The sequence below is a fragment of the Vulpes lagopus genome, chromosome 3 (genome assembly GCF_018345385.1).
Source record: "Vulpes lagopus strain Blue_001 chromosome 3, ASM1834538v1, whole genome shotgun sequence".
Taxonomy (NCBI): Eukaryota; Metazoa; Chordata; class Mammalia; order Carnivora; family Canidae; genus Vulpes; species Vulpes lagopus.
This window is the reverse complement of record NC_054826.1, coordinates 26,625,084-26,641,486: the sequence shown is the minus strand read 5'-3', so window position 1 is coordinate 26,641,486 and position 16,403 is coordinate 26,625,084. Positions and strand designations below refer to the sequence as shown.

Genomic DNA, 16,403 nt, shown 5'->3' with positions numbered 1-16,403 from the left:
AAAAAGAACAAAAAGGAAAAGAAAAACGCCGCAAAAGAAAGAATAATAGGGGCGCCTGGATTGTTCAGTGGGTTAAGCATCTACCTCCAGCTCAGGTAATGATCCCAGGGTCCTAGGATGGAGCCCCACATCAGGCTCCTAGCTCAGCTGGTTGTCTGCCTCTCCCTCTCCCTCTACTCCTCCCGCCACTCATGCTCTCTCTCACTCACTCAAATAAGTAAATAAATAGGGGGATCCCTGGGTGGCTCAATGGTTTAATGCCTGCCTTCAGCCCAGGGTGTGATCCTGGAGTCCTGGATGGAGTCTGCTTCTCCCTCTGCCTGTGTTTCTGCCTCTCTCTCTCTCTCTCTGTGTCTCTCATGAATGAATAAATAAATAAACTTTTAAAAATAAATAAATAAATAAATAAATAAAATCTTTTTTAAAAAAGAATAATAATGATGTTGATAACATTATTGTTATAATTTATCAGGCACTTAGCATACACCAGGCACTGCTGTACGGACTTTATATACTTTATGAAAGAGAGATTATGATGTCCATTTGTAAAACAGAAAACAGGCACAAGGTAGGCAAAGAGCTAGAAAGTGGCATAGGCAGGACTCAACTATAGGTGGAACTGACTCCAAAACATGTTCCTAACTATACTAGACTGAAATGTTTGACTGGACTGATACATGAAGTGAACTACAAAAATTCAAGTATGAGGCTAAGAATATAGCCTGGCAGCACGGTTAATATTAGGAGTTAATATGTCTATCTCTGGAAAGCAGTTTTTCCTGCAGTTTAGGTCAAGAACACTAGTAAGAGTTTATTAAGGGGACTGGCCAAATTAACAGTTTGAGCTTGAAGTCGAAAGACTGAATTTGAAACCAAAGTAAAAATCTGAGCCCTAACGAGGGGTCACTTACAAGCAGTAACTAAGACATACTTAAACCATGAACTTCAATCAGCAACAGAATAATCATGTTTTAAGCCTCAAAGGAAGAGGAAACCAAAATTTGTAAAATAACCTCAGATGCATGTTATAACCATTCTAAACCAACTATGCACTAAACTCGTATGCTGAAACACATTAATAAGATGGAAGACTAAGCTACCACCGTATGAACAGTCAGAGATGACAGTGGGACAGGAACAAGAGGCTAGGGCAGCCCAGGTGGCTCAGCGGTTTAGTGCCGCCTTCAGCCCAGGACATAATCCTGGAGATCCGGGATCGAGTCCCACGTCAGGCTCCCTGCATGGAGCCTGCTTCTCCCTCTGCCCCCTCTCTCTCTGTGTCTCTCATGAATAAATAAATAAATAATCTTTAAAAAAAAAAAAAAAGGAACAAGAGCCTAAAATGCAGCTGTAGGAAAAAAAGTTTTAATTATCTTTGAATCATTCAGGCAGTACCAGTAAAGAGAAAATATATGCTCAACCCAGAGAATCAGATCATAAATTACCAGCCACCAGCCTTACCTATCAACATTCTCAAATCCAAAGGAAAATCTGTAAGTTGATCTCTAATTGTCAACCTTGGATGTCATCTACCTAGTACATAGCAGAGCAGTATTCTGCCGTCGTGAATTTCTTAAACATGAAATTTACAGAAGAAACCATCTCTTTCTTAGAGAACTTATATTATTTTTTAGTTAAGTGAGTTGTAAGACCTAAGTTTCCCAATCCTTTGTCATGTCCCTCAGAGTAATGGTGAATGAGCATATTCCAATAAATGTGAATTATTTACAAGCCTGGGAATAAACTATAATTGTCAAGAAATCATCTAAACTGATATCATTCATTTTCATGATATGGAATAACATACCTAAATCAATTACTTCAGTGCCTAAGTGCTCAATAAATAATAGCTATTAGAATTCTTATTGTTAGCACCCTCCCTCCCAAAAATCAGTTATAGAGACCCTTGAGTTATAAGGAAGCCTATAACCAACACCTTCCGTGCTCATGTCACAGCCTCTTGGCCTCTTTTTCATTTGCTACAGCTATAGAAACTCAGGATTCAGGTTATCAACCAACATTCCTTGTCGAGTGAACATTATGACTCAGATCTTCAGGAGCACAAGTATAGCTCAAAGTACATTAGAGTTAATAATACTTTCAACCACAGGTGAATGACAACTGTGGATAAATGTTCAAGCGTTCTATCTTTCAAATAGACAATACTGAGGGACATTCTGTATTTTCTCAGGAAGTTCCAGGGGAACTGAGCCTCTATCGCTTACAGAAGCAACTTCAGTATCACACTTTATTCTTCCTTCCCTGTTTCCTAAACTCCTCATTTTTAGTTCCTATGTCAACTCAAATAAATCACCTATACCATAACTCTGCCTCAGACTCGACTTTAAGAAATGGCAATCTGGGGATCCCTGGGTAGCTCAGCGGTTTAGTGCCTGCCTTCGGCCCAGGGCATGATCCTGGAGTCTCAAATCGAGTCCTGCATCAGGCTCCCTGCAGAGAGCCTGCTTCTCCTTCTGCCTGTGTCTCTGCCTCTTTGTCTCTCTGTGTCTCTCAGGAATAAATAAATAATATCTTAAAAAAAAAGAAAAAGACAAGGCCGATCCATAAGACCCAAGAAACGACCATCTAGCCTGTGCTTGAATACTTATATCCTACACATTCATCTCCAAAGCAAATGTTCCAAAAAACATCAAGGCAGATGTTCCCAGTAAAAGCCTGTAAAAATGCAGTCCTTTGGAAGTAGAAAAAATTACAAATATTTCTGAATGAATGAGTAAACCCAGCAAGCAAAATTCCAGAGTTCCTTAAGGAAAAAGGTAAAAAGGAGAACCTGGGTTACCTCAGTCTGTGAAGTGTCTGACTTGGGCTTAGATTACGATCTCAGGATTCAGGGATCGAGCCCCACATCAAGCTCCATACTCATTGGGGAGTCTGTTTCTCCCTTTCTTCTCCTCCCCCTGCTCCTGCACTTTCTCTTTCTCATATAAATATATAAAATCATTAAAAAAAAAAAAAGGTAAGAAGCCAGCCTACACAATATATACACACATTATTTGTTCCCTAAAGATCCCTAAAGATATCTCAATATAAAATATTCCTGTTCTTAATTTTTGTTCAGGAGGCCTAGCTTTCATTACACCTAATTTCCAATGTCATATATATATATATATATACACACATATATATATAGGTGTGTATATATATATATATATATATACACACACATACACACACACACACACATACAAGTAGAATTACAAAGAATGACAATATCATAGTAAACCCTTAGGCTATTTACTCTCACTAATTATTTCTCCTAACATTTTTGTTTTATTTTTTAAATGATTTTTATTTTTTAATTATTTATTTATTTATTCATGAGAAACAGAGAGAGAGAGAGAGAGAGAGAGGCAGAGACACAGGCCGAGGAAGAAGCAGGCTCCATGCAGGGAGCCCAACGTGGGACTTGATCCCAGGTCTCCAGGATCATGGCCCAGGCCTAAGGCAGGTGCTAAACCACTGAGCCACCCAGGCTGCCCTTATTTCATTTCTTTTTTAAGATTTTATTATTTATTTGAGAGAGAGAACAAGCAGGAGGGGCAAAGGAAGATGGAGAAGCAGATTACGTACAGAGCAGGAGGCCAGACACAATGGCAGGCTCTGATCCCAGGACCTTGGGATCACGATCTGAGCTGAAGGCAGATGCTTAACTGACTGAGCCACCAGGTGCCTCTCCCCAACATTTTAAAAACTTGGTACCAAAGAAAAGGATGTTCTGTCCCTCCCTGCAGTATGTGCACGCTCTCCCTCTCTCTAAAATAAATCTTGGGGCATCTGGATGGCTCAGTCAGTTAAGCACCTGCCTTTGGCTCAGGTCATGATCCCAGGGTCCTGGGATTGACCCCGCATCAGACTCCTTGTTCAGCAGGGGCCCCACTGCTTCTTCTACCTCTGTCTGCAGCTCCCCCTGTTCATGTGCTCTTTTAATCTGTCAAATAATTAAAATCTTTTAAAATAAAATAAAATATTTAATAACAACAACAAAAAAAGGAAAACAAACAGCCCAATTAAAAAATGGGTAAAAGGGATCCCTGGGTGGCGCAGTGGTTTGGCGCCTGCCTTTGGCCCAGGGCGCGATCCTGGAGACCCCGGATCGAATCCCACATCGGGCTCCCGGTGCATGGAGCCTGCTTCTCCCTCTGCCTGTGTCTCTGCCTCTCTCTGTGACTATCATAAGTAAAATAAATAAATAAATAAATAAATAAATAAATAAATAAATAAATGGGTGAAAAATACGAACACTTTCCCAAAATTCGATATCATTAGCCATTAGGGAAATAAATATAAACCACAATGAGTTAGCTATCACAGAAATACAAATCAAAACCACTAGATACCACTTCACCAGATGATTATAATAAAATAGTAACAAGCGTTAGCAAGGTTGTGAAGATGCTGGAACTCTCATTCCCTGCTGGTGGGAATATAAAATGGTGCAGCCACTTTGGAAAGAGTCCAGCAGTTGTCAAAAGGCAAAACAGAAAATACAACATTATCCAACAATTCAACATTTCTGTATATTCCCAAAAGAATAGAAACATGTCTACACAAAGCTTGTATAAGCATGTTTTATAGGTCATTATTCATAATAGCCAAAAGCAGAAACAACCCCAATGTCCATCAACTAAGGGATAAATAAAATGTGGTATGTCCATACAATAGAAAATTATTTAACAATAAAAAGGAATAAAGCACTGATATATGCTACAATTTGAAAACATTACGCTAAGTAAAAGAAGCCAGTCACAAAAGATCATATGTGATTCCATTTATAGGAAATGTCCAGAGTTGGCAAATCTACAGAGACAGAAAGTAGGTCAGTGATTGCCTAGGGCTGGGAGAAAGGAAGAAACAGGAAGTAATAGCTAGTGGGCATAGAATTTCTTTTTGGGATAATAAAAATGTTCTAAAATTGATAATGAATGGTTGCACAACTCTGTGAATATACTAAAAACCATCAAATTTTACTTTATGTGAATTTTATGGCCTATAAATTCTATCTCAATAAAGTGTTATTTAAAAATCACAATGAAGGGATGCTTGGGTGGCTCAAACATCTTATTTTGTAATGGGGTGAGCACTGGGTGTTATACTATATATTGTGTATACTATGTACTATATATATATATACATATATACATATACACACACACTAGGGTGTTATACTATATATTGTATATACTATGTACTATATATATATATATATATATATACACACACACACATTATATATAAATTCAAAGTGAATTTAAATTAAAATTAAAAATCAAATAAATAGGGCAGCCCGGTGGCACAGTGGTTTAGTGCCGCCTGCAGCCCGGGGTGTGATCCTGGAGACCCGGGATCGAGTCCCACGTCGGGCTCCTGCATGGAGCCTGCTTCTCCCTCTGCCTGTGTCTCTGCCTCTCTCTCTCTGTGTCTCTCATGAATAAATAAAAATCTTTTTTAAAAAAAGTCAAATAAATAAACAAACATCGACTTCGGTTCAGGTCATATCTAGGGGTCCTGGGATCAAGCTCATGGGAGACTCCACGCTCAGTGGGGAGTCTGCTTGTCTCTCTGTCAGTACCCCACCCCATTGTTTGTGCTCTCTCTCCCTCAAATAACTAAATAAAATCTTTTTAAAAAAATAAAATAAAAAATAAAACCCACAATGAAGTATCATTATACATCTACTAAAATGGCTAAACTAAAAAACACTGACAATATCAATGTCAATGAGGAGGCAAAGCAACAAAACTTTCATACATTGCTGATAGAAGAGCAAAATGGTACAACCACTCTGAAAAACGTCTTAGCAATACCTTGTAAAGTTAAATATATACCAATGACCCAGGATTCTCCCTCCTGGGTAGCTACTCTAGAGAAATGAAATCATGTTCACATAAACTCCTATACACAAATGTTTATTGATTTGACAGTTTATTTATAACTGTCAAAACCCAGAAATAATCCAAACGCCCTTCAAGGAGTGAATGGATAGATTATGGGACACATCCACACAATAAAAAATGTACTACTTAGCAATAAAAAATGATAACTAATGATAAACACAACAACTTGGATAAATCTCATGCTGAGTGAAAGAAACTAATCTTCACAAGACTATATACTGAATGGCTCCATTTATATTACAGTCTCAAAATTACAAAACCATGGAGATGAAGAAAAGATAACTTACTGCCAGGGATTTTAAGAGTAGGGAGGGATAACATGAGGGAGTCTTTTGGGGTAATGAAGTCTTTTGGTACCCTGTACCCTGAATATTGTGGTGATTACACAAATCTATACATGACATGTATTAAATTCTAAAAACTGTTCCCCGAAAGGAAAAAGTGAATTTTTCTTTATAATTTTAAAGATAAAATTTTTTAAATTCCAACTTAAGAGTCAACTTTTTTTCATTAATTCAATTTTAGCTAAGTTATCAACTCTGATAATCTCATTTAGTTAATAGTACAGTATATAGCTCAAAGAACAATACTGGCAAAATGGAACCCATCCTCAGGAGTACCAAGAGGTAGAAAAGCATTAGGAAATCTGGTGATAAATTAATAAAGGGTAAAAAAAGAAAAAAACAGATATGTTAAGCCTGGAGCACAGACTCCAGGGGAGAATGGGTAATGACAAAGGTTTTCAATTATCGATCTGCAAGGCTAACATGTGCATGGGGGTTAGAATTTTTCTATATAGTATTAAAGGGAAACATCATTTACCAATGAATTTAAAAGTACAGATGGTTTTCTAGGGCTACCAAAAATTCAGCATTTATTCCTCAATTGTTAGATAATAAAGAAACAGGAATTTCTAGAAATTCTTGCATTAAACAAAAGGTCAGGCAGGATGATGATCCTACAGTTTTATCCCAACTCAAACACTGTATGAATCTATGGACTATAACTTCTAGAGTTAACCTAGCAAAGTAGAAGGCAATGAACATCTAAAAAGGTAATCCTTCCTGTCAAAATATCACCTGTCATTGAATAAAGGTAAAAATTATAGAGCACTTTGAGTTCCAAATTTTTAAGAAGACTAAATAAATATAAAATCTTAACAAAAGCCATATTGAGAGCTATTTTATTTCCCCAAATCTGATTTGTCCTAAGAATAATAAAATTAAATTCAAATTACTAATGCCTAATTAAATATAATTTCATTAAACTTAAAAGACAAAAGTTACAAATATAAATTTCATGCAAATTTCTATAAGTGTAGTGAAGAAATCTCCTGAAAAAGAAGTGCTCTTTCCACACAAAAAGTGGTAGTCCTCAAAAGAGCCAAAACATCTGCATTCACTTTAAAGCTCATCAAGACAGACTGACATTTTTAGGAGAAGCATATGGCTTGCTGAACAGTCATCTAGAACAGGATCTTTTGTCTAGTAAACCCTATTCAAGGACCATTTACTTATGTATGGAGTGGCTGAATAAAGGAAAGAACATATTTTCGAGTCCTAGAAGACACAAAGAAATAAACTCTTCATCTAGCTTTGTTAAGGATATAGCAAAACATATCACAAAAGCAGCCACATCTTTACTCTCAGAGACTACGCTCTCAACGTCTGAAACAATTCTATGAAAACACTGAAACAAAAGAACTCTAGAAAAGTATGCAACTTTCTTAGAGAACTATATCTAGCCAAAGACCACCTCCCTAAAAAAAGGCATTTCCATTTTAAAGGATAAAACACTTTCTTCTTAAAACTTCGAAGGGCAGAGTTCAACAGCTGCGCTATATTAAACCTGAGCCCTTCCAAAAGGAAGAACAAGAGTCTCTAGAGAGCAAGTAACATGGCCTGCTTTCTCCAAAATTATCAAAATGCCTGCTCTGCCTCAAAGGAAAATTTCTCCAAGAAAAAGCCTCCATACAGTGTATCGGAGAAAAGCATAAAACTTAATTTAGATTAGGGAAATATGCAAAAATGGAATTTTTCTTTGTTTCTGGAAATCTCCACCAACCCCCCCACCCCACCCCCAAGGAAAAATGTGTTCTGTAAGTCTTTAAGATATAGCATGGAAACTATTTTAAAACTCACCAACAGTAGTTTCCAGCCCTAGCTTCCCATCAAAATCACCACAGAGCTAAGCCTCAACCTAAATTTACTGAACTACTATATATTGGGGCCAAGGCATTTGAATTTTTTATGCACACACAGGGGATTTTGATGCACAGCAAGGGTTTAAAAACCACTAAACTGATCATAATGCCATAAAAGAAAAAATTAAGTCTAATGAATAAAGACAAAAATAAAAAGGTCATATTTGACAACTAACTAGTTCTAAAGAACCCAAAATTGTATTCACCTATCCAAATAACAGAATGAAAATTTGAAATAAAAATTCTAAAGCGCACTCATGCCACTACTTAAAAGACAAAAGACAGAATAGTTTGCTAAAATATCCAAATTTTTAGATGAAAGTCGTTGTGAAGAATTTGGCCACTCCATAATTCAGGTATCATAAGGTTCCACCAGGGTCTTTGGATACTGCAAACTAAAAAAGAAAAGTTATAATAAGAGCTCATGTATTGTATGTAATTATCTGCCAACCTTAAAGTTCAAGGTTTTAATCACAACAATATAAATTTCAGCCATCATCCCAGCTTCATTAAGCCTACTTTATTTTACACAAAATCCTAACAGTTTACTGGCTTGGTATTCAAACTCATGATAAATGAAAAAGGGTAGTGAAACTGCTAAAGAGAAGCAAACCAATCAAAAAAGGACACAAAAACACTATTAAAAAGCAGACAAAAGAACTCATAAAGTATAGCAAACACTTGATAGTTTTTAAAGGCATCAAGCATACAATAACTTTCTCCTAATGATCACTGGAATAAGAAATATATGTTCTGTTTACCTTGCTTAACACATATCACACGCATTTTGTTTAACAGGGTAAGAAAGTATAATAAGCAAGTCACATATACAAAGTTTCTCACCAAAAAATAATTACAAAACCTAAAGGAAAAGAATAAAACAAAAAAAGTAGCTCTCATTGTATAAAGGCACAGTGAAAGTGCCTTCACAGTGGAAGTGAAAGTAAAGAGCATCAGATAGTTTCTCAAATAAACACATTTGCTAAAAGAAAAACAGAGAAAACACTCAGGTTTTAATTTACTATTATCAGGGATCCCTGGGTGGCGCAGTGGTTTGGCGCCTGCCTTTGGCCCAGGGCGCGATCCTGGAGACCCGGGATCGAATCCCACATCGGGCTCCCGGTGCATGGAGCCTGCTTCTCCCTCCGCCTGTGTCTCTGCCTCTCTCTCTCTCTCTGTGACTATCATAAAAAAAAAAAAAAAAAAAAAAAAAAAATTTACTATTATCAGACCTATATTTCTCACTACTGAAGTCAACATGTTCCTTTAGACTGCCTAAACCAGACTATTTCCTAGTAATGCACATTTTAAAATCTGTTTCCTCATCTGCTATGTTTCCTCATCTGAAAAATAAGAACCTTGGTTCATAGGATTACTGTGAGGAATAAATAAGATAACACAGGTAAAGTACTGGCGCAGTGGCTAATATACAGTGAGACATAAATGTCAGCTATTAGTAATTTGTGCTCAGAACAAATCCCATAAAAATGATTCTCAATTTTCATCAAGGTATATATTTTTTAGAAGCTTTTCCATTTGAAATTGTTTTATTCTATATTCACCCCATCCCAGAAAACATGTATTACAAGGGAACCAAACTGTTCCTTCTTTCTCCATTAAGTCCAGTGTAACATTAACTTTTTAAAATTTCATGTGAAGTAGCTTACAGAATGCAAATTTAATAATCACATTTAGTTACTCTTATTCCTAAAAAGTACTCATGTTCCATGAATATCCTTTCCCAAATAAATTCATTTCCACTTCTTTTTAAAAATTTGAATACAGGGACTCCTGGGTGGCTTGGTGGTTGGACACCTGCCTTTTTATTTACCCATTCATGAGAGACACAGAGAGACAGGCAGAGACATAGAGAGAGAAGCAAGCTCCCTGTGGGGAGCCTGATGTGGAACTGGATCCGGGGATTTCGAGATCATGCCCTGAGCCAAAAGCAGATGCTCAACCACTGAGCCACCCATACGTCCCTATGTGATAAACATTTACCTGTTGTTATTTGTGAGCCATTACATGGGCACCATGAAAGATACAAAAATAGGTATAAAAAAAAAATTTCCAGCTCTCCTAAAGCCTGTGGCCTCACTCAATAGTGCTAAAAACTGCTCATTTACAAGTATGTATGTATGTATGTGTGTACGTGTAAAAAGGGGTTAGTATAGGTTGTTTATGTTGAGGCAACCAACAACCCAAACCTCTTTGTAACTTACAACAAACACTTTATATTTTATATAACCTGTAAGAATCAGCTTCTAGCTTTGCTCCATGTGATATTCATTTCAGGATCTAAGCTAAAAGAAAAAAAAAAATCCCACCTAAAATGTCCATCTCATAGGCAGAGGGAAAAGGGACATGGCAAAACATGGGACAGCTCTAAAAGCTTCTGCTTGACATGGCATATTATTGCCAGTAATATTTCATTGGCCCAAAGAAATCGATTAGCTAATGAGGTAGAGATGTATAATCCTGTCACAGAGAACACAAGCAAATATTTTAAATAATATCATCTACCACAATATCTATCATGAAGATTAAAGAAAAAAAATATTCAGATATTGGAACCAATAATAAAAGTAGTGTTTATTTAGGCAAGGTTTACTATGTGCCACTATTACTATTCTAATATTTATTAGTATTAAAATATTTAATTCTCCTAAGAAGAATTTAACAAAGATGTCTACTACTGAAGAAAACAGACCAACTATGGATATTTCTTAATGAGGAAAATAAGCAAAACAACGAAACCTATTAGAAGGTATTTTCGGGGTGCCTGGGTGGCTCAGTTGGTTAAGCGTCCAACTCTTGATCTCACTCAGGTCCTGATCTCAGGGTCATGAGTTCAAGCCACACCTTGGGCTCCATACAGGGTATGGAGCCTACTTTAAAAAAAAAAAAAAAAAAGACATTTTAGAGATATTTCAAGCTCACTAAACTTGGCTTTGATATGTTTCAGAGACAACAAAAGTAGCTGCCCTTCAGAGAGGAATTTATACAGCTTATCTGAAGTAGAAGCCAACACCTGGTTTTATTTTTATTTCTTTAAAGATTTTATTTATTTACTCATGAGAGACATAGAGAGAAAGAGAGAGGCAGAGACACAGGCAGAGGGAGAAGCAAGCTCCATGCAGGGAGCCCGACATGGGACTCGATCCTGGGTCTCCAGGATCACACCCTGAGCTGAAGTCAGCGCTAAACCGCTGAGCCACCCGGGCTGCCCATGGTTTTAAATATCCTAAATGTTTCTCCAAATTGAGCTGAGACAGTTTCCCAGCAAGGTGTAATATACACAGAATTCTGGTCAACCTTAGGACTGTCAACTTTACCACATCTTACTGGAGGTTCCTGGAGACTCATAATTTCATACTGGCTTATCTAATGCTGGAAAAGGAAATAGGGCGACACAACACAGCCCCAGATAGGAGCACAAAATAAGCCTCACAAAAAAGATCCATCCATACACTTAGTTCCCACAACAGTCATTAATACCCTACGCAGACCCTAAGGAACTGTGCTTGAGGTAAACACGAGACTCAGTTCAAAATGAGAAGTGATAAAACAGGGCTAGATAAGTATCTGTAAATAGGTTAAAGAAAACAAAAACTACTGTATCAAGCATGGAGTCCAAAGTATTGCTATTTGAAACAGAGCACCAGTTTATCGAGCTTTTAGATTAAAATCCTAAATTGTTAGCCTTACTGTGGACAATTCCATAGAAAAGTCAGGGAAAGTAAGAATACATGTAGGCTATTTATCCAGGTTTCCCCCCCTTCTCATTCAATCCAGAGAAATGAGAACCATAGAAAAGTCAGGGAAAGTAAGAATACATGTAGGCTATTTATCCAGGTTTCCCCCCCTTCTCATTCAATCCAGAGAAATGAGAAGCATGTGGAAACTGAGACACTCTAGAGCATGAGCTCAGTAACTAGATCAAGCGAATCATCTACACTATTTTTTTTTTAAGATTTTTATTTATTCATTCATGAGAGACAGAGGCAGAGACACAGGCAGAGGGAGAAGCAGGCCCCAAGCAGGGAGCCCAACGTGGGACTCGATCCCGGGTCTCCAGGATCACGCCCTGGGCTGAAGGCGGCGCTAAACCACTGAGCCCCATCTACACTGTTTAAATAATTTTTTTTTAATTTTTATTTATTTATGATAGTCACAGAGAGAGAGAGAGAGAGAGAGAGAGAGAGAGGCAGGCTCCATGCACCAGGAGCCCAACATGGGATTCGATCCCGGGTCTCCAGGATCGCGCCCTGGGCCAAAGGCAGGTGCCAAACCACTGCGCCACCCAGGGATCCCTGTTTAAATAATTTTTAACCCTTATGTATGTTGGGTTTTTTGGTTTGCTCTTATTTTTTACTGATATACTATAGTTAATTTCATACAAGTTAATGTAACTGCTTCTTTCCTTCTACTGATAATTCTTTTCTTCAGTATTTTTTTTGTTCACTACTCCCCTTCTTACCAAATGCCGGATTCTATCTTCCTCATTTTACTCAAGTGATCTGAAATGTTACATTGCTTGCAAATGTTTTATAAGCATTACAATAAAATGAATTTTAGATTTAGATTATCCCATGAATTGGTGCTTTCCTTTTAAAAAAAAAAAAAATAAAGGTTGTATTTTATTTGACAGAGAAAGCACAAGCAAGGAGAGTGGCAGGGAGAGTGAGAAGCAGTTTCTCTGCTGATCAAGAAACCAGACACACGGCTTGATGCGCAGCTGCATCCTAGCTAGGACCCTGGGATCATGACCTGAGCAGAAACCAGACGCCTAACCCACTGAGCCACCCAGGCACCCAAAATGGCTCGCATTCCACCCACAAACTTTTCAGATCATTACTTTCAAATCATAATGGAAAGAGAAAAATTAAGAATGAAAAGTCAGGGACACCTGGGTGGCTCAGTGGTTGAGCGTCTGCCTTTGGCTGGGGCCATGATCCCAGGATCCTGCGATCGCATCCTTCATCAGGCTCCCCATGGGGAGCTTGCTTCTTCTCCCTCTGCCTATGTGTCTGCCTCTGTCTGTCTCTCATTATAAATAAACTTTAAAATTTCCAAAATGCAGTACCTTAAGTTCAACTACAACAACAGCTGACAAAATGGCTGTGACCTAAGCTTAGATATACAGTCTTGTCTTCAATTAGCCACGCACCAGTGGATCCTTCACATTTGTTTTGAGTTCTAGGACTACTGTGAATACATTATTAGTTGGGAGTGCAAAATTAATCTCCATAACGTCTAGGAGAACAAGAACTAACCTGGATCACCTCTCTTAACAGCCTGACTCAAACCAGCGGGGCATTTTACTTAGAGAAGCGCTTAGCCGTCTTCAAGTTCCCCACATGTAGAATGGTTGACTACAAACTTGTTTACCTTTCCTCAATCTTAGCATCCTTATGTTTGAACGACTACACTATGTGTATATCTACTACTGCCTTCAATGCTTTTCGTAAGCCACCCACCCTACACACCCAGAACACCCTCTTCTCCCCACCTCCCCAACACCCACCATTTAAACCCCTAAAAAAAAAAATCCTCTCCAGTTAACTCTCCTTCTAATTCTTTGCAATCCCTTTATATTTTAATATAATTAGCATTTGACTAGATCAATTCCCAACCACTCCCAACTGTCCATACAGTCTTTCCAGGTCATTCTAAGCACTTAGGGTAGTCTCTCCAGAGCCTGCATAAGGATATTCAATATACACACCCTGGTTTCTAATAAGCAGCGAAAACAGCGATAAAACATTATTCTTTGCAGACAAAAATACTAGAGTGTGTGTGTGCGTGTGTGCGCTGCTGCTGCTGCTGCTGCTGTGTCAGTAACAAAGTCAGGAAAATTCGGAACAGGGAAACCGAGAATGAAGTGATGCAGTCGAAATAAAACCACCATCACAAAAAAAAAAAAAAAAAAAAAAAAAAAAAAACCACAACGCTGCAAAGCAGAACGGTAACAGCAACAATCCCTGAATCACGGTGGAGCTTTTAATAAGACTCTGGAGAGGAAACACCCCGACATCACCACCAGCCTTTTAAAGATTACCTTCCAAAGATTACTGCCAGGGACAGGTCCGCTAACCATCAATTCCGGCCAAGCGGTCTGAGGAATAAAACAATCTTTCTGCACAGAGACCCGCTAATACCACCTAAAGCCGAGGAGGGGAGAGAGGGGAGAGAGGGATGGGCCTTCCCACAAGGAGCGGAGGGATGGGCCCACAGGTGAAAAACGGAGGAGCGCGCAGAGCAGGCAGAATGAGGAGGAAGACTCCTCCCCTCCTCTGGGGGCGAGGGCTCGGCCCACAGCCCCGGAGACAACCCCACCCCGCAGACCCTCTCTCACAGCTACAGGCCGGGAGCTTCCACGAGGCCATGCGTCCTCCGCCGCCGTCCCCGCACTCACGCCCCCACTCGCCGGGCCAGCGCCCCTGAAGCGCGGCTAATCCCAAACCCGCCTGCCCTCTCCGGACCAAGGGGTCAGCGGAGAACGCCTTCCCCGAGGCCTTCTCCCGGACCCAGTCAGCAGAGACCTCCGCAAAAGTGGGAAGACCCCAGAAGCTGGAAGAAGAAGAAGCCTCACAATCCCGTTACCTGGTAGGAACCCTGGAAACGGAAACGGCGGCTGCAGCCGCGGCCCTTTTCCCGCACAGCATTCGCCTGAGCGCCGCTGACATTGAGACCGCCGCCATCTTGCTGCAGGCTAACGCCAGGACGGGTCTCCGGAAGGGACAAACTTCCTTCGATCTCAAGCCTCTGCAACTGCCGCGTCCTAGGGTGTCCTTTTTTTTTTTTTTTTTTTTTTTTGTCTACTTACTTCATTTCTGTTGGGCGCTTCGTTAAATACTGCAGTTTAGAACTGAGGTGAAAGGTTTGATTGAAAGAAATAAGAAGGCAAAAGGATGGGAGAAAATGCAGTAGTGCATTAAGTGTAAATACCACTTCCATAGAGTGGAATCCTTGTTTGTTGTTAGGACTGGTTATTTGATGAACACACCCTCCCCAAAAAACTGGAAAATTTAAACACCTGCAACTCATAATTTTTTCAAAGGACTGAGCATAGAGGGCTCTCCGGGTTCTTGAGAACCTAAAGTAATACTTTTCCAAAGTGTTGCCAGATTCAGTATGTAAGCCCTCAGGAAAGGTCTGTATTCAGTTTGATGTTCTCTAGTTGTAAAGATCATATTTTCCACTTTGGACATATGGCCTGGCAAAGGGTTATTTTTTTGACGTGTGGGTGTATATGAAAAACGAATGGAACACAATATTTGATATCCTTGTCTTCCCAGTGAATTCTGAATTTGCTATCATCATCTAAACACACCAAGAATATTATTAATGCTTCATACATATAGTGCAAAAATGATCTTCTGAGACCAGTGTTGGAAACATCTTTGAATTGTAGGCTACTGACCTTAAAAACAATGATTAACAGAGTTCTTTTTTTTTTAATTCTACTTTTCTTTTTTTTTTTCTTTTTATTTATTTATGATAGTCACAGAGAGAGAGAGAGAGAGAGAGGGGCAGAGACACAGGCAGAGGGAGAAGCAGGCTCCATGCACCGGGAGCCCGACGTGGGATTCGATCCCGGGTCTCCAGGATCGCGCCCTGGGCCAAAGGCAGGCGCCAAACCGCTGCGCCACCCAGGGATCCCCAGAGTTCTTTAAAATACAAAAGTTAGGGGATCCCTGGGTGGCTCAGTGGTTTAGCACGTGCCTTTGGCCCAGGGCGTGATCCTGGAGTCCCAGGGATCTGAGTCCCACATCAGGCTCCCTGCATGGGGCCTGCTTCTCCCTCTGCCTGTGTCTCTGCCTCTTTCTCTCTCTCAGTGTGTGAATAAATAAATAAAATCTTTACCAAAAAGAAATAAATAAATAAAAATAAATAAATAAAATACAAAAGTTAGTTTTATGGAGTTTGTTTTTAAAGAGATTTTTTAAAAAAAAGAATGCTTCTGCTTTTATTTATTTATTTATTTATTTATTTTAAAATTAAGCACTTGAAAACATAACCTTTATTAAAAGAATAGGATTAGCAGGAGGCTGGAGAATAACTTGGTTCTGCATTATGGCCAGTTAAAAGAAAACGTAATACATATGGAAAGAGGGGAAAGAGATTCAGCACCCTAATACCTAGCACCTAGGTCTAAAGAGAAAACCATGTCCAGGGAAAGAGGGAATGCACAAAAAGATGAAAGAAGGCAAGGGAGAGATGTCTCAGAGGGAGTTTTAAAGTTTTTATCTTGAAATAATTAGAGATTTCACAGGAAGTTA

The 16,403-nt window shown here is 39.0% G+C and overlaps 1 protein-coding gene across 1 annotated transcript in view; it reads right to left on the bottom strand.

Moving 5' to 3' along the window:
* The window catches only part of NDUFS4 (NADH:ubiquinone oxidoreductase subunit S4), a 115,913-nt gene extending 101,064 nt beyond the window's left edge, over window positions 1-14,849 (bottom strand). The window contains exon 1 of the mRNA XM_041749860.1: window positions 14,725-14,849. Within this exon, the coding sequence (XP_041605794.1) occupies window positions 14,725-14,822 (98 nt within the window). The 5' untranslated portion in view covers window positions 14,823-14,849. The remainder of the gene's footprint in view (window positions 1-14,724) is intronic.
* Window positions 14,850-16,403: the final 1,554 nt, after the last annotated feature.